A 25204-nucleotide genomic window follows, 5' to 3' on the forward strand; every position below is an offset into this window, starting at 1 on the left:
GAATGCTTGCAATTCTCAATAGCAGTACGCCATAAGCATAGATGAGTATAGTTAGCTCCAGAAGTCAACGCAGGTAAACAAGTTGGAGACTTTAGCATCTCCAATTTACAAATTCGACAACAGAAACTCACCGAATGAATAAAAGCGTTTTAACCAATTGCCTCGTCGAATTACAAGGTGTCATTAAATTCTGTAAAACATTGAACACTTGAGCAGCAAGTCTGGGTTTACCTAGCTAACAGTATCAATACTAAAAGGTTAGGCTAAGAGTGAACTGATAGGCAGCAGTCACCTAAGGCCAAAAGGAACATCTTCGCTCACTGTAAGAATCTACCATCTATTCTCATAAATCAATTCTAATCTCCACATCTACATGTCGAGAAGAGTCTTCTGTTCCAGCATGAGAATCTATTTTTCTAATGGTTTGTTCCCTTCAGCAATAACTGCAGATTGTGAAGGGTTAGCAACGGAGTTAATGTTCTTTGAATCAGGTGATCCTCCACCATCAGTTTTTGAAATATGTACCGGCCTGTCGGCATAAGACTCTGAAGCATCCATTTCATCTGGTCTATCATTGGCAGATTGAGCTTGTAATTCCACTGGAAGTTCGCCATTTGGCAATGGGGATTGACTTGAGTCAGATGTATCAGCAGAATTTGTGGGTTGCAGCGAATCAACCAAACTAGAACTTCCCCTGCACTCAGCCCACTCATGCAGTCTGTTAAACTCGATAGATTCGTTTTCTTTCAAGTCGGACTCATCCAGAGTTGGCTTGATTTCAGGATGTTCAGAATCGTCTTCCTCCACCATGACATCATCAGCTCTCATGTTTACAGCCTCGTGCCCCTCAGTGTTGGGGGATGTGGAAGCAATTGAACTGGTTGAATTATCATTATCCATTCTTTCACCCTCAAATGCAAACCAATTGGAGTTTGTGAAAATAGATCCACTATAAAGACAGCGAAAGTCGAGACATAAACACAAGATAAACAAAAGTAAAAGGGCATCACGCCATGAAAGAACTTGGAATAACATAAAATGACAAGAGGCCCCAAGAATAGAATTCACATAAAAGCTCAGACGCTGATTTGTAGCAACTATATCCTGTTGCTATTGATATGCCATATTTCATAAACTTACACCTAAAACAATCTTCTGTATCCAGGAAATATTAAAGGCTGTACTGAATTAAGTTAAATTTCGTTTATCTTGAAGAGTATTGGACATAGTTAACCAATTTTTTGTTTATAACATAACATTTGTCACAAACAAACTTCATCTACCACGAGATGACATACCCATTGACACAATTTTTTTGTGAGGCTGGAAGCAATCCGGAAATTAACAAACACCAAGCAACGTAAAGAGTGTATTTTCATTATTTCACAGGTATAAATGATATCAACCCAAATCAACTTTATTCATACCTTTCCCGGTCATTTCCCAAACGAAGAGAAGAAATGACAACGTCAGCAGATTCATCGTCGAAGTACACATCCTGCAAATGTTAAAATTGGCAACTTCATCAGTAAAATGCACGATGTTGTTGACAGCCATAAACTGCACAAACATGCGCATTTACAGGGTGCGCATATGATGATGAAGAAACACAGATCTAATGTTTACTCAAAATGAACTTTAAATAGTGTATAGCGGTCAGTTGGCCATCGATACAGCTTGCATTTGTACGCGTGAGAATGCATAAAGCACACAGCATTCTCAATCAGAGAAAGAAAACATGGTAAGCTAGGACCAAATATTTTTCCACCCACCCACCCATCCAGCCCCGCCATGTTCAACACACTATGCGACCATGACAAACAAATATCAGAAAATGCAGCGATCGACAGAAGCCTCGATACCAGATTTTAAGCTTGTATGTGCCTGAGAGAGAGCATAGATGACAATACAGAATCTTTATTAATAGTGGCAGCATATCACAAAATGAACTTGATATCAAAAAAGTCAATCTGTAGTCATAACAATAAATAATCTTTTCACTTGACTGTGAACTCATTTCTTCTTAGTGCATACCTCATCATCCCGTTCAAATGATCCATGAGCCTGCACAAAGGACGACATTGCTTTAAACATATAGAAATAAATGAACAGTAATTTACCAACGATGTTCTGTCGTCGAGGAGATAGGACTCCAAGCAACTGAATCATTAGCATTTTAAAATTGTGCGAGCATAGAAAGCTTTTGCAAACCCTTTCGTGTCAGAATAATTAAAAGGGGCTTCCCCTTGGAAGTAATAGTTTAACTTCGGTTGGTGAATGGCAACTTCTGTGCAACACTTTGAATTATACTGCTTTCAAGTCGTGTCACATTTAATACAATAAAAAATTCTGTCATACAAATCACTGCCAAATTCAGAATCATGGACCTTGAAGGAACCAAGCACAGCCAAACCGGTATCATTAAATGATCCATACCAAAAATTGTTCTTTAGGCAAAAAACCCAGTAATTCCATGGCATATCCGTACCACACAAAATATATGCAATGCACAAACTAATGTTACTATCCATTTCCAAGAACATATCCATTTCTAAGAACAAGCAAAGCAGGTAGGAATTCCAACAAAGAAAAGATCAGCTTAATATGTTGATCAGCTGCCACCTCAAAATAAAAAATTAGGAATTTAATCAACTCCCTCTTTGTTGAGTGCAGTAAGAAAATAACGAGCAAAAGAGATATATATGGAAAGAAATTTTTTTTTAAAAAAAAACAAACCCCATCAACTTCATTGTTATTATAAATTCCGTAACGGAAGGCTTGGCTCAAATTATTTGCCAAAGCTGCAACATCGTAATCCCTATCTTGGTAATCCTCATCATCACTATCTCTTGCACGATCATGCAGTGTGGTGGGCCTCCTGGAAAATAATAAGTAGTTTTAAGCTGGGAAAAAAGGCTCGAAAAAGGAAATGTATAAACAGACCACGCAGCCATATGCTGCATCTGGTCATAACACAGTGAAACTAGAATAACGAAAAAATTATTGAGGACAAGAGAATGCAATCATGCACATGAGATTTTATAAACATGTTCAAATGAAGGTACAAAATTCAAAAGCATTGAGAAACAGTCACCCGCATGTCCATTGGAAGATGTTTTCCACTGAATTGCGCTTAAGGAGTACATTGGTCTGCCAATCAACCCAATCACTATTTTCCTGCCATTTAAAAAATAACTCAAGGAACTTTAATGATGTTTATCAGACTAACGGGAGCTTTTCCGACTGCACCACATATTTGCCCATATACAAGTCAGCATTACTGTAAATTGATACAAGCAAACCAAGATGAATCAATAAACAGTGACTGGATTGACCAAACAGAAAGATGATCAAAAGACCTGCAGAATCATCTGTATATCACCGTTGTTATTTCCCATCTGAACAAGCTTGTTAGCGATACGGATGAGGTGTCCTATGTTCCCTACCCTGGGTGCTGGTCTACCCTCGGCTGGAACAGTTGGCTGTAGACATATTCAACAAAACTGAATTTAGCTGGTAATAAAACCATAAAACGTAGAACTTACACTGTTTCATGACAAGACAAAATACGTAAATTGCCAGAAACAATAAAGTTCCAACTTCCCTTGAACAAAACAATACCTGGTTTACATCAACGGCTAGAGTGAAGTTTTTTTCCACTTCAAGAATCTTCTCAATTAGATTACATTCACGAAGAATATGTTCAGAAAACTGGGGATTCTTGCTTTCCAAGCAAGATATTATAATGTGTTCTACATGATGATGTAAAAAATTATTGTACGGATACCTGCATTCATATGAAATGCGCGCTTTAGAGTTCTCATTTTTCCATATCAATACATGATATCAGAAGTTGGAACGAGCAAGAACTTACTCGAAAAACAAGCCAAAAATACGTTTCAAAGCGCCAAGCCGCATAAATTCTTTTTCTGCAACTTCACTACCAACAGCCAGTAAAACTGAGATGAATTCAATGATCTGAGAGGCCCATAAAAAACAACAATCACAATTAAGTTCCACAGAGTCGATCATTTTTATTCACACCGAAATAATTCTGAACATGACCAAAGTGAAGGGATAAGACGGGGATCAAAGCAGGAAAAAGAGCACTTAAATATAAGCAATCAATGCTTTTGCATAGTGGAAAAACATGCAAGTGTAAAAACAAATATATCTTTTTTCCAAAAAACTGTGCGAGCTTTTTTTCGAAAATAAACCATCCTCGAAAAAAGCAACTTTACTGAAAGTATATGGATCAATAAGAAATATGTAGTTGGCAACAGAAGACACCTTTAAACGGCATTTTCCTAGAGGGGGCTGCAATTTGCCATATGTAGTTGGCAAGATATGGTTCTCAGATGAGAAATCCAAAAGCTTGAGCAAATCACCTGTCCAATAATTCAGTTTATTGTGATGTTGTCGTTTATCAAATAAAGATTTGATCACTATAAAATAAAAAATATGGCATTTTTACTCACATGATTCTCACACACGTAAAACTGATGTATACATTCAGGACATCCATTGCTAATGTATACTATACATATTCATTTTTTTCCCTAATGTTCTAGATATCTCATCCAGATTTCTTTTTTCTCCATTTCTCCCTCAAGCTTATCATGAAATGCACGGCAGGCAACGATCAGAAAGTTTTAAGCCAAATAAGACAGGCAAAGTACATTTGCAGTAACAAATATTTAAAAAACAATGACTTATTTTATTATTTGTATAACTGGTAAAGGTGAACAGTTCTGATAGTTAGATTGAGCCTGCTTACATCTTATGACTTAACGAGCAACATAAAGCATGAGGCTCTCAATTATTCATGGCAACAGAAGTAATTTGGCAAATTATTTGACAACAATCAGGACAGGTCATGACTCACCATATTCTTCCTAACATTTGACTAAATAAATTATCTTCCGAGTACTAAATACTGCGGGTGCACTCGTAAGATATCTGTAATAACCATACCTATGTTCTCGAGCATGCCTTCCACAGTCTCAGAACTAGCAGCCCTTCCAGATTCACAAGTCATTTGACTGTTATACATGTAATACATTCCCGGTGCTAACCTCTTGGGGTCTAATAGCGACATACAGACTGATAACAAGTTGACCAACACAGAATTCGGTCTTGAGTCCTCCAGAGCATGACGAAACAACATTCCAACAAAACTATTACAGCAGCCACTTTTCAGTCAAGGTAAGAGAAAGCGGGAAGGAATACAAAGCGGAATCTTAAAGAAAAGCCCAACCTTGGGCTGGAGATTTTTGAAGCCAGCGCTGGAGGAGCGTGTCGAGTTATTGTACAAAGTGTTTCAGCAGCATTAGCATGTACTTCAGGGCAGTCCTGCAAATATAAACAGCAGCTCTAGATATTAAAAGAAGGATGAAAATGCATGCTCTCAAAACTTCAAGGAAATGCAAGAACCGAATTGCTTCTGAATCATTTATGCCTTGAAGAAGTAAAATTTCATTTCCAAATGGCATTCCCTATGGAACTTAATCTAGCATGGCATCATGACCATAACAATGTTACAGTATTGGCTGATTCAAAAAGAAAGATGCAACTTCGATGAAAACATAGGCAGCACATGCAGAGTCTGAAGACTTGCAGAGTGCATAGTCTTCCCCAGCATTAGGACCAATTGGCAAAAGCACAAAAGCGGCAATAAACTTAGTGACCTCAAGCATCGAAACCAAGAATTCAGGTTCTCATTCAGTCATTCTCCAACTCAGTAAGGAAAAATGTCATAAAAGAAGCAACAAAGGCTCGAGGAAGAAAAAATGGAACTGTTAAGTGAGATCATACATGCCTAAGGTAACTTACTGATGAACTGAATTTATCAACAATCATCTCCAGCACATTCATATTTTCCAACCACTGGATAAAGTCCACATAATTGGCATGAATATGTTCGTCAGCACCAATCAAACGAATTAACACCTGTTGGACAGAGAACTATTAAGATTTTCGCTCCAAGAACCATCGGCCCATGATCTGAAGAGGGGATGAACAACAAACCTCCATAATAGATGTTATTCCAATGTGGTCTACAAGCTTGTTAATGATATCATGATGAGCCTGTCCAAGCATTAGATGAGCATATAAGCTCCTTGATGGTAAACGCCAAAATGATAAGTAGGCAATAAAATAAATATCCAACTATTAAAACCAAAGATTTTCTGAGGTCGAACTTCATGCATTTGTAAAAACCATGAGTACCTATGTATTTCCCACTAAAATGTCTAGCACTGAAAAAACCATCTTTGCAGTTTTTTAATAAGCATCCGACTTGAATCGCTGCTACACTTATTAAGCAGTCAGCTTCTTTGACCTTCTCGTCATTAAGCATAATAAGCAATCGAGTGATTTAACTAACAATATCAAACACAAGACTAGCGCGAAAAAGTATGATGGCCAGTCAAATTAGATGCTGACCAAGTATTTGAATCCTAGAAACAAAAACACTGCTGAGTCAAAGTCCAGAAACCATGTATCAAGCACACATAAGCTGCAATAAGTCAATAACTAGATAGTAGCAAAATAGCAAACAGATCACTAAAATGTAGTGGCTTACTTGGATATAATTCATCAAAGGAGTTATCTTCCGTAGCAAGAGGCAAATGACAACCTAGAGCATATAAATCCAGTCATCAAATCACGCCAACCAAATAACATTGTCATACATTTGTTTGGTGCCGAAAAGCCAACATGGGATGATAATTCAATGCACTGTGCTAAAATTGATGACAACAGGTTCAAATAAAGACATTCGATCAACCATAGTTAGCAAGACAACTAAATGCCAAAGAATCTCTCACCCATCCATTCCCTGTGTCTTTTCTACATTTAAACCAAAAACAACTTTAGAATTCATATTCTCACCATCTCAAATCAGTAAATGACAGTATAAACATTAAACGCCATATGGTAGAGAAGGAGTGCAAAAATAGCAATAACTGGACAAATTCAAACGATAAAAATGTGGTATTTGACATCTAAAACTAATATTATAAATGAAATAAGAACAAGGGGATGTGCATCCAGTTAGGGCAAAAAACGAGATTCAGCAGATGAACTGCTGTTTAATAAAAAGGAAAGAAAAAAAAACCATTCGACACATTTCTCTCTCTACATCGTCATTGATCATACCTTGCTGAAATAACCCGCCAGTAAAGTACTATGAGGGCGCCCAGAATCCAAAAAAGAGAACAGCAGATCCATCAACTTTTTTGGAAACAAAAAAACAAAAACAAAAAAACAAGAGGAGAAAGATCATTGAAGACTATCACAGATAAATAATTAGAAAAATGAAAACATTCTCAAAGCTTCTTACCTCCTCGTCCTCTACCAAAACATTGAGTATTATATCAACCTCGCATGTGAAAATTTCGCAAGCAACAAAGGGAAACCTACAGTAATAAGGTTTATTCATCACACTATACTGAATACTGGCTACCTTTGTAGAAGACTGGAAGTTTTAATTAGACAAACTTACTTGAATGTCCACTCTTTATCAGCGTCCTCCGAAGCCTCTTCCACTACGTACTGAATGAGTTTTTTAACTTGAGTCCGCTCCCGCAAACTGTAAGCATTTTTTAAATGGAATCATATCATGAAATGTTTAATGGATCCTAAATAGTCTTAAAAATAAGAACTCGGAGCAAAACTACCTAAACCAGTTCAAACAAGAATTGGTTGGCCTATTATAAAATAGAACTAGAACACTCCACTTCAGGTAATTCATTAAGATTCACCGGAGAGCGGAGACAAAGCAACTATAAAAATTCACTTGAGACATAGCAAACAGTTGCAGTGGATTGCAGCCAAGCAACTAGTCTATCAAGATTGAAGTACTTTTATAGTTTTCTTTTCAACATTGACTGATTGAGGTGAGATTTCTTTATTATTATTATTATTATTATTATTATTATTTGCACAACTACTGCAAAGGGTATTCTTCGTTATTATGACGTATCTTTACCCAACTCTAGGCCTTTCTGAATCTGATTTATTTGGTCAGATAATGTACGGCTTTAAAATACATGTCTAATTTACACAAGTCTCGTCATTTCTTCAGAGTGGTTTCACCCACTTCCCTTCTGATCAAAATCGAAGCTAGTCTAACATGGAAGTGAAAAAATTCCATCATGTTTCATGGGTCCAATGACCTCTTCATATATTATTAAAAATAACCTCACTCTCTACAAAAAAAAAAACACTAAAAAAAAAAAAAATTTGTTAAGTCATTTAGTCATAGACACTTTAGCATTATTGCACAATATCAACCATAAAGATTTGTGATTGAGCGCTTATATTTCTTTTCTTGCATGTGTCATGCATCATGAGCCCAATCCGTCATCTAGTTCACCACAAACTTTTTAACTTTCATGTAATGCAAAACCCATGCCGAAATAGCTTTCCATCATACATTTTCAATTAAATTCATAATTAAATTTATGTCAAGTACCATTTTTTTTTTTTTGTGTTAAAGTTATTAAATATTTAAAAAACAAAAAAACAATACCCCTTAGTATGAAAAAACTGCAAGCTTTATAACAGTTAGGACCTGAACTAAAAATAACATGATTTCAATAAAATCATTACAACTCACATCGGAGTATAACATGCAAAACGAATATGAACAGATTCAAAAAGTAAATCGTACAACATTTTTAATGATGAGTGAAAACGGGAGCTTACAAATTGATTAGACGGGCATTGAGAGCTTTGCAATCTTGAATTATTTCATCCTCGTCCAATAACTCCTCGAGTGTAAAATTTTCTTTGTCTAAAATTGCTTCCACCTGAATGCATATCATGACAAAAAGAATAACTTGGTCAAAACATGGTGCTTTGTATTAAAAATAATGAAAGACAACATCGATTATTTTATGGCAATCAGAAAGGAAGTGAGGGTTCAAATTGCTGAAAGCATGAAATGAGAAGTGCTGGATCCTCAGGAAGGGAAAAAGGTGTAAACTAATTTACAGTCGGACAAAACCATGACATACCATACTCCAGTAAAGGAAATACAATCCACATTGCTAGTTAAACATGTGAACTCTTAGAAGTGCATCACCTGAAGTCCTGAATGATATGGCACATCACAACGCAGCTTATTATGGTATTTTGTGTTACTCCAGTAACCAGTTCAGTAATTAAAACAACACTGAATGGCGTCAAAATTCACTCAATCTTTGAAAGACTATATAACCTTTGACTATATGTGTTAATTCAATATGGTAAAACTTCCAGTAGCACGGTTTTCTAACGTCGTATGTCGAAAGAGCAATGTAGCTTGCTAAGAAAACTGCTGTAAGAGCTGTTGATATTACGACATGCGAAGGGGTAATTAACAGCCATCTTCCTCCACACTGTATTACCACGTGACGTGCTATATTTGGTTGGACTACAATAATATATTTGCCAACAGGTTCGGTCCAATCACGACTTGTGCATTAGCAAGAAAACAAATACAATTATTGTGCCACGTCACATTGAAGCACAAGCATACAATCCCATAAATTCCACATTTAGGACACAATTAAGAACCATAATCCCCGCCATACTACCAGCCAGGCAGTCAGTAAAATCTAAATTCCTCCAAGAAACGCACTCTTACCCAGATCATCGAATCCATCAACCAAGAAAAGCTTGCCAAGAGACAATTTGAATGCAATGAAACAATACAAGCAAAACACAAATTTATTTCCTCCTAAAAAATTATGGGCACTTACTGGAGATACGGCGGAGAGCCCAGCCACATGCCAAAACATGGTTAATTTTTTAAGCGTAGTAATAGAATTACAGATCTGTCAACTCAAAATCCTCGCTCACACTCTCTTGAGTCTCTCGCTAAAAGTTCTGCACAACAACTTTGACTCAAGAAAACATCCGAAATTCGAACGAAGATCAATTCAACCTTCACCTATCAGAAAAAAGCAAACCCTAAAGATTTGAAAATCGATCGTAATCGAGGACCAAACTTCACTCCATCAGAGGAGATGCAGGCGCACAAAAAAAAATTAAATAAATAAAAATTGATCATAATCTTAATCCTCAGCACTCTACATATAAATGGAAACAAAAATTCAAGCTATAAGCTTTCATATTAGATCATCATCGTCTTCATAATCTTTATTTATTTCTTTGTTTTCATCATTCATGCATTACTCAGATGTGTCGTTTGCATAATCTCAGTAGCTAAATTACTTATTAATTTATATGATTACTATTTTTAGTGGTTTAAACATTATAATTAATAGCTTCGCTAGTAGATAATGTGTAGCTCACCTCACACCAAAATTTCGAATGTGTAACGAGGTCTTAAGTTTGATACCAAACTCAAAAAAATTTACGATTGAATAATTGTGCGTATTATGTGTTTTTTTATTATAAAAAAAAAAAAATGAGAACTCGAATTCGAGTTTCTATCAATTGACGAATAAAATCAATTGAGCTACAAGCCCGATCGTATTATATATTTAGGTTGGTGAGATGGTAACATAAAGATAGTAATCCTTACAACATCACCTATCTATGTTCAATTTTTAGTGATGTATTAAGAAATAAAATTCTTGAAATAATTAATCTTATAATTTCTAAAATACATTTGTTTCTATCATAAAAAAACATTTGTTTCTAAATTCTACATCTCGTGGAGGAAGCTGGAACGGTTAATTTTGTAGTGTACAATGAGTAAATCATGTACTACTAGCAGAGTAGTATGCAAATCAAACTAGTCAAAAACCTTCTGCAAAAAAGTTGCTGACATTCTAAAAAAAATCGCTGGGAAATTATTTGTAAAAAAAAAAAAAAAAATCCTTGTCGTTATCAAACATCCACCTATTCTACAAACTCGATCACCTCTCATACTCATATAAAATAATTTTTATTCAACTGACGAGCTTCACTAGAAGTTGGTCACCAGAATAAAATTTTTGTAAAATGTTCTAAATCACATGTAACTCGAACAGAGAATTATGGCCGAACAAGATACCAAAATACAACAAAAAAATTGGGCTAGATCGAGAAGAAAAATTGCGTGAATTCGTTGGCTCTAACAATTTTCATTTCATCATTATAAAAACTACAATTTGTTGGCATTATTGTTTAAAACGACAAACCATTCATTTAACCATGTGATTAGGCTAAAATGGAAATGCTCCATGGCTAACTTCCAACGGTAACACATAAAACACAATGATTCAAAATAAGGACATATGTGATTTGAATCAACTTTTATCCTCGTATAAATTCGTGCATCAATTCAATACAATCTAGAAAAAATTAACGACGCAAAAATTTAAGTGCAGCTTCAAGCTACACTTGAGGTGGTTCAGTTCATATAGCCTCTTCCAAACTCTGATGCAAAATGTGAACTAAAACTACATCATTTGGGTGAAGAACTGCACCCTTTGGAGACGAATTCTCGAGCCGGGACTCGCCGACATGAACATGTTTCTACCAATACAAAATTGCCCAGTTGCTGTGATCAAGAGGCCTACTGTCACAAAGCCAATCACACTAGTTGTCATGACCTTTTCAGGGCCGATGCTGATAAGATGAAGATTGATGATTGGATAAATAACTCCCAAATACTTGGAACTCAACAAAGGGCAGAAGATGGCCTTTTTTCATATTATACTGCTTGTAACCAAGTCAGAATTCAAAATTTGTATTGCGTCATGAAAGCACAAGCGGGTGTACAGAAACTCCATTTCTAGCGGCAGAAATACGTCCCCACCTACCTAACCGTGGCTCCTGTCCAAAAGAAGACACTTCGATGTTAGCTTATTGGAGCAACTGTCAGCTATCATGATAAGTCAGATTATGGCCACGATTCAGGTTCGACTGTAGCTTTTTTAAGATAATTCTTATAGCTTTGATACATAAAAGAGGAGAATGAATCACCTGCCCAACTCCAGCAATGAGAAATTTTCCCGATTTCGCGAAAGCCAAAGAATTTACGAATCCAACCTGTCATACATTGAGATATAGGATCAACAGCTATAGAAACCAGATAATTGATGTTGGATAATCAAGCCCCAAGAAACCAACTCATGATACCAAAAATGGCGATGACGTTGCAATTTATTTTCATTAATTTGCTTCACCTGGACCAAGGCCCCAAGGGCTTTTTAATCATATGAAACCAGAAACTACTACTCCGAATAAAAGACAAATTCTACTCCTGAACACAAGGCAACGATTCTAGATATTCAAACACTAGTGACACCCTCCCATGCGGATGAATTATGCATCCTAAGCACACAACAAGAATAAAGCAATCAAATTAAACAATAGCACCAGACATATTAAATTTAAAGAGGTCCAAATCTGAAGATGGAAAGGAGAAGTGACTTTTAACAAGTTAACATAAGCTGTTTTAGTGATATCCATGTAAATCACATATTCACATTAAATCACGAAGCAAAAGTTGACAATGACAATTTAACAGAAATAAGATTACAATATAGTCACAATAGGAGACAATAACACGCACCAGGGGGAGCTCAAACAAAGGAGAGATGCCTCTGGACTCGTTCTCAATTTTCCAAAGCCGTATCAAACCATTTCCAGCACCTGAAGCAGCAAGATCACTGTTTCTGCATACAGTGATTGAGTTAACCCAAGAAAGAGCTGTGGAACCAAGTTTCTCTAAATCTAGGGCATTGTTTTCTGCAGAAAACCAATTGCAATGAGGAACTGTGTCAAAGTGTCTCATACTACCACTCAATTGACATAGAAACACGAAGTTTTGAACATTGAACTGAATAGTATTCAAAGATTTCTTACCTTTATGGCCATTGGATAGCCCATTATTTTCAAAACTGGGAACAGCAGCTGAGCTATGAGCATTTTTTACAATATGAACAGGCTTCTTGCGCAGAACATTCCAATGTGCGATGCTTCCATCATCGGAACCAGACAGGAATTCATCATTACTAATAAAGCAGCAGCATTCAAGGGAAGATGCAGAAGCCCGAAATATTAATTGTGACTCTTCCGGAACCTATTTTCCATATATCACAGTAAAGACAATCAAATGATAATAAGATTATAAGTGTCTGCTAAAAAGTCAAATGAACTTGAAAATAAACCTTGACCAGGTTTAAAGTGTAAGCAATGATTAAGGAAGCAATGGAAACATTCAAATTTTCTTGCAATTTCTGAATGAACACTATGGCTTCATGTCTGAAAGCAGGGAATAAATATTTGTTGCTAAATTGCATCTCTTAATATTTATTAACTAAGGTTTGTGTAGTTAATTTTGTCCCTTTTTATTCCAGTTGGGCAAAGTTTGCAAGGAAATGTCATCAGGAGAAAATAAAAATATACACACTCAATACTTTCCATAAGCCCAAACCATTCTCACAATTGTTTCAATCGCTTACCAAAAGACTTTATATTACCTTCCACAAGTGCATGGTTCGGTCACGTCCAACAGTCAGTACACGTTCTTTCCTCAAGCTGTCAATTGTTAACACGTCACTTTGGTGTCCAAACAACGTGTTTATGTAAGTTCTATCTTCTGCATTCCAAATCTTTATAGATCTATCAAATGAACCAGAAAATAGTTCTGAAGTCCCCTGTCTAAATGTTAAGCAAGAGACAGGTCCTTTGTGTCCCGGAAAAACCTGCAGATTATGAAATTGGTAAGACATGCCATTACATTACAAACTAAATATGTCAGTAAAATATAATGTTTAAAAATAGAAACAGAATAACATGTGTGTGAGCTACAATTATGGAGAATAATCAGAGCAACATTCATGACGTCCGTTGCTATGTTAAAAGATAGCCGTCTTTCAAAATGGAATAAGTAGCTATCGGGATGATCAAGTGGAAGAACTCTGAACGGAGAAAGTCAGTGTCTGCTGTGTACAAATCATGATTGTGGAAAAATATCTAGAGGTACTTTTTTGTTTCATTTTCCAGCCCCCCATTTTCCTTCTCCAATAATGGAAACCAAATATTATTCTCTTTTTCTCCCAAAACACAACTTCACACATTTCACATCTCCCAACATAATAATTACTTCTAATTTACATTGCACCAGCCCCTAGAAATATTCAATTACCATATTACTCTTCTGGTCTAATCTGATAAACAGTATTTAAAAGGATTAAAGACACCATACAACTTTAGAAAAACTATATACACTTGGAGTGGCATCATTAACTCCGTATAGTCTGTCATAAAATAGTGTCTACTAGAAATATAATTCTCTCTCAGACTCAAACCAAACATAGCCCAAATTTTTCATTGACAGAAGCCTGGCCTGGTAATAAATGAGTGCATGTGCTAAAACTTCAACATAAATTTTCAGACATGATTTGAACATTTAGGATTGGTAGCTCATTTAAAAACACCTGAATATGCTCTCGTGTCCTCACGTCCCACAAATGAACATGTCGATCTAAGCCTCCACTAGCCAAATACCGTCCATCAGAGCTAACAGCCAGTGCTAGAACATGCTTACTATGCTTAGTAGCTCGACCTTGTGGATCCTTTACACCATGAGACTTTAGAACTTCATCACTAGGCCATGTATACTTTTCGGTTTTCCCAACAGTGATATCCCAATGTACAATGGTACCATTTTTGGAAGCTGAAAATCCTCTCGAGTCATCCTCAGATAGAGCCACAGCGGTAACAGGTTGCTGGTGTTTTACAAGAATCCGGAATCCCTCACTTGGTTCTGGCTTTTGAACCCTGCAAATTAACATACAAATATGAATTCAATTTGGTAGATATGACATTAAAAGACTTAAATGGAAGTTCATCATAATGTGCACTTGTATATGAGCATATTTAGGCACTAGGCAGTACTTGTGGCTTTTGCATATGAGAGATGGCAAGCAAGCTAGTCATACAGTATGCTAGCCATGTGGATAGAACCAAATTGCCAAGATTTAAAAAAGAACACGCCATCGCAACTAACCTATTCAATTCTGAGACTATCTTATCACAGAGAGATTGGCCTAGAATACTGAAATCAAATTTAACCCAATGCTTCAAAACACTCAGCAACAGCATTCTCTCGCCAATAAAAGACATTGATCAAATGAAAAAATAATTTTCATTCCATTGGCTGCAGCATAGAAATTTCTATTAACCAAATCTATGTGATGATCCGTTAAGCAAAAGTACGTAGTTTGAATTGACACGCCAAGAGAAATGGGCTCCTGAGGGATAACTTTTGTAGCCAAACACAGATTTGAATGCATTTATAAATTTAGAAATCTGACAAGACACAAATTACAAATATAACCCTAATCAAACACAGATAAGCTATTGACTTTCACCGGTGCTTAAACTAATAGTGGCAAATGGCAAACACAAATATCTGAAACCAAAAATAAAAAAGAACAAAACAGAAAATAGAAATAGCTCAAACAAAGATATCTCCTGAAAAATTTATGTTTTAGGACCCCGTTGTCACTTGTCACAAATACACCAACATTTCACTCCAAAGATAAGAGAAAACATGCGATAACAAATTTAGTCAGAATACTCCGGGAGAAACTCGTGTGTTTAGCTGAATCATTAGAGGCAGAGTCCCAAACCTAATGCTAGAAATTAAATCTTCCAACAACCCAGCAACATCAATAATTGTGTCAACGTGCTACTTAGGAAAAAAAACCCAAACTTTCAGATGGTAAATGCACGATAACAAGAAATACCTGGCTGCAATAGCCCTACGGAGGCGGCCGCTATCTTCCAGCTGCTCTTGCTGCAAAAGCTTCGCAATAAGTGAATCCCTCTCTCCCTCCCTCTCCGTACGAGCTTCCTCCCCATCCTCCAATCCATCATTATCTTCTTCTTCTTTCCTCTTCTTCTGCAAGATTGCGTACGCCAACCGCTTCCTCTTCTCCGCCTGCGTCTCCTCTATCTCCTCTGTCACTTCCTCCTCTTGCCCCCTATCACCATCCGAATCAAATGCTTCATCATCGCTGCTTTCAATGTTTTCGTCGCCTCCCTTGCCAAACTTACGGCGCCGCTTCGGATCAGAATCTTCAAAAAATGGATCCCGTGCAACGGAGAACCGCTTCTTATTGATAATCTTGCCATTGGTCTGTTGTTCCGAAGGTTTCTTCTTCCTAAATTGCTTGCCCTTCATGCTCTCGTTCGTTGGTCCGAAAAAGTTATGCCTTTAGGGTTAGGGCAACAAATGAAGAAGAAGTTAGCTTACTGTTTAGAGCAAGACAGTGAAGAGAGAACGGAACTATGAACAGACGTGAGACGACAGAACGATGAAGATGTTAGGGCATGACATCGGGTTTCTTGTTGGGTTCGAAAATAGGGCTGTAATAAATTGGGTATTTGGGTGTTTGTTTAAAGCCCAATGTATTAATTGAAGTTGAAGTTGAAAGTAGGCCCAATATTAATTGGTTTTTTTAATAAGAATTTTTATATTCAAAACCGCAATCCAACTAATTAAACCGAATTCACCAATATTTTTAGAAAGTAAAACCAAACTACGATTAAGCACAACCGAATTTCTGATTTAATTCACGGTTATTTCGATTAAACTAATATTTTACACACCCGTAAAACATAAAATAAAAAAATAAAAAAAACACAATTGATAGTTGAATTTTGAAAGTGAAGTGGAATAATTATTTTTAATATATAAAGATGTAAGTCTTTTTTTATTGATTTTTAAATTTTAATTCAAAATCCAAACCAAACCGAATTGGCTGATACATTTGAAACCGAATTGATTCATATTTTTAAAAACAAAATTGAACAACCGATTAAACCAACCGAATTTGTGATTTAATCGATTCGGTCTGTTAATTAGATTAAATCGAAATTTTCCAGGTCATGATTAAGCACGTGAGTATGGTGTTGCAACGGCCAAAATATGGAATGCTCCTCCGTAAGTGGCTTTGTGTGAAGCAAAAAAATTATAGAGATTCACATAGGCGAGGTGTTTAAGCGGTAGGGTTTTGTGACTGTTGGTCCCAGTTGCGGCATCACGAGATAGAAACTATTGAAATTGAAGAATAACAGACATCAAGATTTACGTGGAAAACCCCCAAAAATTATTAGGGTAAAACCACGGACAAGACGAAAAGATTCCACTAGAAATGACAGCGGGTCGGGTTCGGGGCAGGTTTGGGCAAACCCGAGACCCGCCCCGCCTCCCCTTGGACTCGACCCGACCCGCCCCGTGAACCTGACGGGTCCAATCCGGGTTAGACCCGTTGGACCTGCCAAATTTTAGATAATTTATATTTTATTAAATAAAAAATTTAAATAAGTTAAAAAATTAATAAAAATCATTAAATTTATTTTTTAAATTTATATTAACAATATTTAGGACAAAAAATATTCTCACAAGTTAAAATGTATTATTTTTTATTTAATTAATAATTAAAAACTTAAAAAAAATTATAATAATATATTTTTATATTAAAAATATCATGATATATTAAAATTATTTCAATCCAAAAATATTATAAACTCAAATTATGAAATAAAGTATTGATTATTTAATATAAAAATATAATTTTATATTATTAATATATATATATAGAGTTCTTTTATGGTGCCCAACACTATATGCCCACTTCATGCCCACCATGTACAAGTCAACTCATCTATTGTACCGATCAACTCATCTATTGCACATGGTGGGCATGAAGTGGGCATATAGTGTTGGGCACCATAAAAAAATTCTATATATATATATACATATATATTTTATATTTATATATTAATATATATTTTTTGCGGGGCGGGTTCTGCCAAACCCGAGACCCGCCCCGAACCCGCATATGAACCCGCTTGGCCGGGTCTAGATCCTCCGCGCCGGGCCGGGTTCGATGCGGGCCCGGGTTTAGACCCGACCCATTGCCATCCCTAGATTCCACTATAATATTTGGAGAATTATAACATCTCTCTGTGTTTTCAAATAGACACCCACTTTCTTAATACAGGAAAAAACTTATCTCACAAATATATATAGAAACACACTCAAATGTATTGAATGTTATTTAAGAAAGAGAACTCATAATGGGATGATCTTCATTCCAAGAGAATGCACATATTTATAGGTGCAATCCCTCGATTATAATTTTTTGTACGCACAAGTGTAATGCATCAAACCACTTGCTGTCACATTCTGCCACATGCTGCCAACACTTCTTTTGTTTGTTATTTTATTAATTGTTGACATTTCTCCCACTTGGAGATTTGATTGAGAATCAAACACATCTCCACACATCCTTTCAATCTTGCCAATCCCGTTGCTTACGTTTCTGCTAGGACACTTGAGGATCTACACCATTCGAACTTGTCTGTACTCACTGGCTTAGTCAAAAAATCAGCAATGTTATCCTTCGTATGGATTTTCTGCATATCCACACTTCCTTCCTCGACTACTTCCCATACAAAGTGAAATTGAACTCCAATGTGTTTAGTCCTGGAATGAAAGGCTGGATTTCTTGCAATGTGCAAGGTACTCTGACTGTCACAAAATAGAGGAATCTTTTCTTGTTTGTGCTCAAGCTCCTCCAATAACCTTTTAATCCATATTGCCTCCTTTCAAGCTTGAGTAGCTGACATGTATTCTGCCTCCGTTGTAGATAATGCCACAACTTTTTGCAGTTTTGAAACTCAGCTGACTGCACCTCCTGCAACTGTAAACACATAACCAGTAGTAGATTTTCTGTTATCTGGATCACCTGCGTAATCTGAATCCACATAGCCACTGAGTGTAAAATCTGATCCTCCAAAACATAATACAGCATCCGAGGTACCTTTAATATATCTGTAGCGACCCTACCCGGATCCGTTACCTAATCAGAGTTAAGAGCATAATTAAACATGCATTTAAATAAATCGCTGCGGAAGACTTAAATAAAAACAGATCGACATAATACAATCGGTTAAACCAATTCGATTTATACAACCAAATCGAATAAATAGCCTAAAGGCAAAACCTACAGCTAATCCTGCTGTCTTCACTGGTCACTGGCTACTCCAAGCTCCGGGTGCTCAATCCTGCACCTACACCTACCCCGTCGAATGAGGTGTTCAAATACACAAAAAAATTGGACGTGAGCTCTAAGCTCAATACAAAAGCATTGGGTAAAACATACAAATATGATGCATGCAAATGATAGGGTATCCATATCTGGGATAACTGTATATAACTGCTCAGTAATGGCGCCTAGGACATGAGTGGTATAACCCGGGGAGCAAACCCTGTCGACACTGCTCATTCCTATAGGACGTGGACTGTGTCCCCCAGATGCTAATCACCCATGACCCGTCAGTCACTGGGCACTAGACATCACCCGTCCAGATAGGGCTGAGCGGCCCTACATGGCTCATCTCACAAGATGGACAGACACAATATGATATGCACATGCTGCATAATAATATGACACACAAATGCAACATATAAGCATGCAAAACCCGCTGGCTATCTCAGTCTGTACTTACGTACCTTACTACAGGCAGTTCCTAGCAGTCCCGCTCTAGGTTCCAAGCCTATATCAGCTCTACAATGCAAATACCCATGCATCAATAATTAAGCTCTAAAAGCCTTAACTAAGCTATTGCATACTCCTAAATAATTTAAGGAGACCATAGCTATACCTGCGTCCGTCGTCAGCCCGCTGATGACAATTGCCTCAAAACTTAAGCACATCTTCGCCTCGACGTCGGGATCGCTATGCCACTTCCGGATTCCCAATAGGATGCCTAGAACTCCCTAGATCTGAGTTAGAAAGCCTAGAAATTGAGAGAGGAAAAGGAGAGGTGCGAGTTGAAAATAAAATTTCGGACCTCTATTTATAGGCAAAGTTCGGACCGTTCGAACTCGACTTCGGATCCTCCAAACTGGTTCGGATCCCCCGTTCCTGACTTCGGAGCCTCCGTTCCTGTTCGGAGCCTCCGATCCTGACTTCGGATCCTCCGAAGTCCCATCAATGATGTCACTCATGATGCATTATCTTCGGAGCCTCCGATCCGAGCTCGGATCCTTCGAACCCGTTCGAATCCTCCGATCTTTGGTTCGGATCCTCCGATCCAGTTCCTGTTCGGAGCCTCCGAACCATCCGAACCCTCGGAACCTTCCCGACCATTTTCGAGTGTCTTGAATTCATTTCTGGACTCCGTTAACCCATTTGGAATTTTCTTAATCATGTTTTACTTAATCTAAACATGATTACACAATTAATTATTCATTAATCATTAATTCTGGATACGGGTCACTACAATATCTAAGGATCCTTTTAACCGTGCTCCAATGCTTTTGTCCAGGATTCGCCATATACCGACTGACTGCTCCCACTGCTTGTGCAATGTCTGGTCTTGTACAAATCATGGCGAACATCAAACTTCCCACTGCTGATGCATACGGTACTCGATACATCTCTATCTCATCTGTTTCACTGCTAGGACACATCTCAGAAGATAACTTGAAGTTAATAGAAAGAGAGGTTGAAACTGGCTTACTATCTTGCATGTTGAAGCGCTGCAAGACTTTCTTCAAATAATTTTTATGGGAAAGCCAAATCTTCTTATTGCTTCTGTCTCGGTGAACTTGCATCCCTATAATCTTGTTTGCTGGTCCCAAGTCCTTCATATCAAATTCTCTAGCCAACTGTGCCTTCAATTCTTGGACCCGATCTTTATTGGGGTCTGCTACCAACATGTCGTCCACATACAACAGTAAAATGATATAATCATCATTACCAGACCTCTTGAAATACATACAAGGGTCTGCACTGAGTCTGTTGTACCCAAGACTCATGATATAGGAATAAAATCTCTTGTACCAACACCTCGTCGCTTGTTTGAGACCATACAGAGATTTGTTCAACCTGCAAACCAAGTTCTCTTTGCCCTTTTCTGCAAAACCTTCTGGCTAGAGCATATAGATTTCTTCTTCAAGATCGTCATGAAGAAATGTTATTTTCACATCTAGTTGTTCTAGATGTAGGTCAAACACCGCACACATTGCCAATACTACTCTGATTGTTGAAAGTCGAACCACAAGAGAAAATATCTCATTGAAGTCAATACCTTCTTTCTGAGCGTACCCTTTGACAACCAATCTTGCACGATACCGCTCCACTTGGTTATTGCAATCACGTTTGATCTTATAGACCCATCTGTTACCGATAGCTTTTCTTCCTCGTGGTAGTGTAACAAGATTCCAAGTTTTGTTCCTGTCCAATGCTTCCAATTCTTCCTGCATCGCTGTCATCCATAGGGATACATCCGAGCTTTGAGTAGCCTCATGGAAACTCGATGGCTCACCATCCTCTATTAATAGACAATATACAATGTTTCTTTCAGTGACATAATCTGAAAGCCAACCTGGTGGTCTTCTCTCTCGAGTTGAATGCCTCACTTTGGAAACCTCTGACTTAACTGGTTCTTGTACCTCGTGCTCTGGTACTGCTTCACAAAAAACATGATATTCGTCTGTCTTATTTTGGATCTGAATGATAGTAGTTTCTGAATTATGTGTGTCTTTATCTCCCTTCACTTTATCTTTCTCGAAGATAACATCTTTGCTGATGATAAGCTTGTGGACAGTAGGATCCCACAAGCGAAACCCCTTTACTCCATCAGCATAACCCAAGAAGATACACTTTCGAGATTTAGAATCCAACTTTGATCTTTCTTGTTCATTGTACAACACGTACACCGGACATCCAAATGTATGTAACCGAGAATAATCAGCTGGTTTGCCAGTCCACACCTCCATCGGAGTCTTCAAATCAATTGCCAGTGAAGGATAACGATTGATAATGTAAGAAGCGGTTTTGACTACTTCTGCCCAAAGTGACTTGGCTAGACCCGCAGTACTCAACATGACCCTTGTTCTGTCCAACAAAGTTCTGTTCATCCACTCCGCCACTCCATTTTGCTGAGGCGTGTAAGCCGTCGTGAACTGTCCTTTGATGCCCTCATGCTGACAGAATGCATCAAATTCATCACTGGTATATTCTCATCCATTGTCAGTCCTCAAAGACTTGATTTTATTGTCAGAATCAAGTTCAACCCGCGCTTTAAAAACTTTGAAGACTTCGAAAATATCTGACTTTTTCTTGATTGGATACACCCAACATCTCCTAGAGAAATCAATAAACGAGACAAAGTATCTCGCTCCTCCTAGGGATACCACCGGTGCTTGCCAAACATCAGAATGAATCAGCTCCAATATTCCTTTGCTCTTGGCAGTAGACGTGCCAAAATTTAATTTGTGTTGTTTACTGGTAACACAATGCTCACAAAAGGGTAGATTCACTTTTGTAAGCCCCGACAACAGCTTCCGTTCTGAGAGAATCTTCATTCCTCGTTCTGACATATGCCCAAGCTTTCTATGCCATAACACTGTTGATTATTCTCCCGAACCAATTGATGCAACAGCTAGTTCCGCCTCTTTGTGTGTTTCCCCCAACAATACATATAGATTTGCAGCAATATTTTCTGCCTTCATAACCACAAGCGCGCCTTTCACAACCTTCATGATCCCTTTCTCGATACGAGTTTTGCACCCAATATCATCCAATTGCCCCAAAGACAAAAGATTTTTTGTCGGGCCCTTCACATGTCGTACCTCCTATATGGTGCGAATAGTACCATCAAACATTTTGATTTTAATGGTACCGACCCCAGCGATTTCCAAGGCATGTTCATTTTCCATGAATACAGATCCTCCTGAGACTTGTTTATGCTGCTCGAACCATTCTCTCCTTAACGTCATATGCCACGTCGCTCCTGAATCCATAATCCATGCATCACAAAATCTGTGTCTGCCTTCCGCAACTGTTGCTGCTTCGCTGAGTAATATTTCACCACTGCCTGAAGTACTGGCCACATTTCCTTGAGATCCCTTCTCGATGCTCTTCGTACACTCTCTCTTGAAGTGCCCTTTACCGCCATATTTAAAGCAGTAAATATTTTTCTTCTTACTTCTGGACTTGGATCTACCATATCTGTGGCTCCCACTGGAGTCACGCTCCGTCAATCTTTCTCTCGTCATCGGTAAAACCTCTGCTTGCTTCGACGTTGCCAACCTATCTTCCTTGTTCCTTCGACGAATCTCTTCTATAAGAACCGCAGTTAAGACGTCGTCAAAATTTAAATTATCCGAAAGAACATTGTTGGTAACGTTGATGATGAGCTGATCGTATGAATCCAGTAGACTTTGAAGTAGAAGCTCCGTACGTTCTTTTTTCTCTATTTTATGCCCCATAGACGTGAGCCGAGAAAATAGAGTATTAAATGTGTTGATATGATCGGTCATCGATGAGGATTCCGCCATCCGAAGAGTATAAACTTTCTCTTTAGGAAAATTTTGTTGTGCAGTGACTTGACCTCGTACAATTTTGTCAGAGTATCCCAAATAACTTTTGCGCTTTTTATTTCAGAGATACTTGACAAAACTTCATCCGCTATTGCCAAGTGCAAATTGGCAACATCATTGTGATTCATCTTATTCCACTTTTGATCGTCCGTGAGGTCCACTGGTCTATCTCCAATAGCTGTCAAGCAACGCTCCTTTGTCAGAATTGCTTGCACCTTCAATTTCCACAGCAAAAAATTGCTCCCATTGAAATTTTCTATCTCGTATTTTATCGTCATCTTGACTACAAGAATCCTGCCTTATAAAATCTTCAAAAAATCTTTTCTGATGTGGAAGATCAGTCAAAGCTGCAACCACAGAGCATACTCAGAATTTTAAGAAATTTTATGCCAAGGCTCTGATACCATTTGTTGGTCCTAGATGCAGCATCACGAGATAGAAACTATTGAAATTGAAGAATAATAGACACCAAGATTTATGTGGAAAACCCCCAAAAGTTATTAGGGTAAAAACCACGGGCAAGACCAAAAGATTCCATTATAATATTTGGAGAATTATAACCTCTCTCTGCGTTTCCAAAGAGACACTCACTCTCTTAATACAGGAGAAAATCTATCTCACAAATATATATAGAAACACACTCAAATGTATTGAATGTTATTTAAGGAAGAAAACTCAGAATGAGATGATCTTCATTCCAAGAGAATGCACATATTTATAGGTGCAATCCCTCGGTTATAAATGAGAAGGAAAATTCTACATTGAATTTTCCTTATTTTTTGTACGCACAAGTGTAATGCATCAAACCACTTGCTGCCAACACTTCTTTTGTTTATTATTTTATTAATTGCTGACAGTGACATCCCATCATATTTAGGTAGTGTTTGGCAAGATATAAATAAAATATAGATAACACATTTAGAGAGTGGTGTTTAATTGAATAGAAGTCCAACGAAAGAAAATAAATGTAAATTAATTTTAGAGACGTGACAATTTCGTACATAAATAGTCATTGAAAAAATAAATTTAAAAATGTAAATGAATAAATGCATACCAACCTACCAAAACTTTATTCAAACTTAATATAGTGTTGTAATTTGATCATATATAAAAACACTTATTACATATACAAGACGATGTAAAGTCCATAATGATGCACATTGATAAATAAAAAGTTTATAATAATCGATCATCTATATCATTTTTTTATTTATATTCAAAAATAAAAATGCATAAAAATATTTCCTGCAACGTTTGACGACGAACACAAACTTCAAGAACAATGTGTTGACCAATTTGATCTTGTTGATTTGGTTACAAGAGTTTTAACTTGAAACTTTGTTATTTTATTTTATATGATTGTATTAAAAAAAAATTTAGAGATGTCAAAATATAGTGCAAAAATAATTGTTTGATGGTTTGACGAATGCAACAAATCAAACTTTTTAATGGGTCAGTGCATATATGAATCATTCAAAAATTTTAACCAGCCAAAAAGAGTATTAACTTCAAGACAACGTGGTCGACTAACTAATTTGATCGAGTTGATTTGTAATAAGACTTATAACATAAACCACTCTACTTTTTTTTTTTTTTTTTTTTTGTTATAATTGTATTCAAGAAAAAATATAGATATAAAAAATCCAAGTTGTTAAACTTTATATATGAGTCAAGTCGGATATGTGTTAATATTTTAACAAGTCAGAATAAATATGTATCCAACATCTTACAAAATCTTAAGGCTCCGTTTGGTACTATTATTAATAATCTATGTATAAAATTATCCTATTTAATCATACGTTCTTCTCATCATATTATTTATCCATCTATTAATTATAAGTGTACATCAAT

At 37.0% G+C, this 25204-nt stretch overlaps 2 protein-coding genes across 3 annotated transcripts; both read right to left on the reverse strand.

The window, feature by feature from the left end:
* Positions 1-135: 135 nt before the first annotated feature.
* Positions 136-10214, reverse strand: LOC140892515 (uncharacterized). The gene is made up of 19 exons (XM_073301438.1): positions 9747-10214; positions 8710-8813; positions 7505-7591; positions 7343-7418; positions 7159-7233; positions 6584-6637; positions 6028-6087; positions 5833-5949; positions 5258-5352; positions 4975-5177; positions 4291-4388; positions 3875-3978; positions 3622-3787; positions 3360-3482; positions 3095-3177; positions 2737-2878; positions 2035-2064; positions 1428-1498; positions 136-949 (listed from the first exon to the last, which is right to left on the reverse strand). The coding sequence occupies exons 1-19, from the start codon at positions 9783-9785 to the stop codon at positions 409-411; spliced, it is 2268 nt and encodes a 755-aa protein (XP_073157539.1). The 5' UTR covers positions 9786-10214; the 3' UTR covers positions 136-408.
* Positions 10215-11234: 1020 nt separating this feature from the next.
* Positions 11235-16268, reverse strand: LOC140891049 (U3 snoRNP-associated protein-like EMB2271). 2 transcript variants are annotated; one of them, XM_073299288.1, is made up of 7 exons: positions 15699-16268; positions 14385-14727; positions 13425-13649; positions 12808-13024; positions 12515-12690; positions 11923-11988; positions 11235-11772 (listed from the first exon to the last, which is right to left on the reverse strand). In XM_073299288.1, exons 1-7 carry the CDS (start codon positions 16133-16135, stop codon positions 11695-11697), a joined length of 1542 nt encoding a protein of 513 aa, XP_073155389.1. In that variant the 5' UTR covers positions 16136-16268; the 3' UTR covers positions 11235-11694. The 2 variants fall into 2 exon arrangements, 1 of the variants encoding a protein (XP_073155389.1); XR_012152409.1 differs by lacking the exon at positions 11235-11772 and having other exon boundaries at positions 11922-11988; positions 12515-12617.
* Positions 16269-25204: the final 8936 nt, after the last annotated feature.

This window comes from Henckelia pumila, chromosome 3, assembly GCF_033568475.1.
Source record: "Henckelia pumila isolate YLH828 chromosome 3, ASM3356847v2, whole genome shotgun sequence".
Lineage (NCBI taxonomy): Eukaryota > Viridiplantae > Streptophyta > Magnoliopsida > Lamiales > Gesneriaceae > Henckelia > Henckelia pumila.

Excerpts from the sequence above, each read along its gene's own strand:
- LOC140891049 (XM_073299288.1), bottom strand. The coding sequence starts at position 16,135 with ATGAAGGGCAAGCAATTTAGGAAGAAGAAACCTTCGGAACAACAGACC. Across the intron at positions 12,691-12,807 it reads GCTATCCAATGGCCATAAAG|AAAACAATGCCCTAGATTTA; the intron begins GTAAGAAATCTT and ends GGTTTTCTGCAG. Across the intron at positions 11,989-12,514 it reads CTTTGTTTGAGCTCCCCCTG|GTTGGATTCGTAAATTCTTT; the intron begins GTGCGTGTTATT and ends AATGTATGACAG.
- LOC140892515 (XM_073301438.1), bottom strand. The coding sequence starts at position 9,785 with ATGTTTTGGCATGTGGCTGGGCTCTCCGCCGTATCTCCA. Across the intron at positions 8,814-9,746 it reads GGCTCTCCGCCGTATCTCCA|GTGGAAGCAATTTTAGACAA; the intron begins GTAAGTGCCCAT and ends ATATGCATTCAG. Across the intron at positions 7,592-8,709 it reads AATGCCCGTCTAATCAATTT|TTTGCGGGAGCGGACTCAAG; the intron begins GTAAGCTCCCGT and ends AAATGCTTACAG.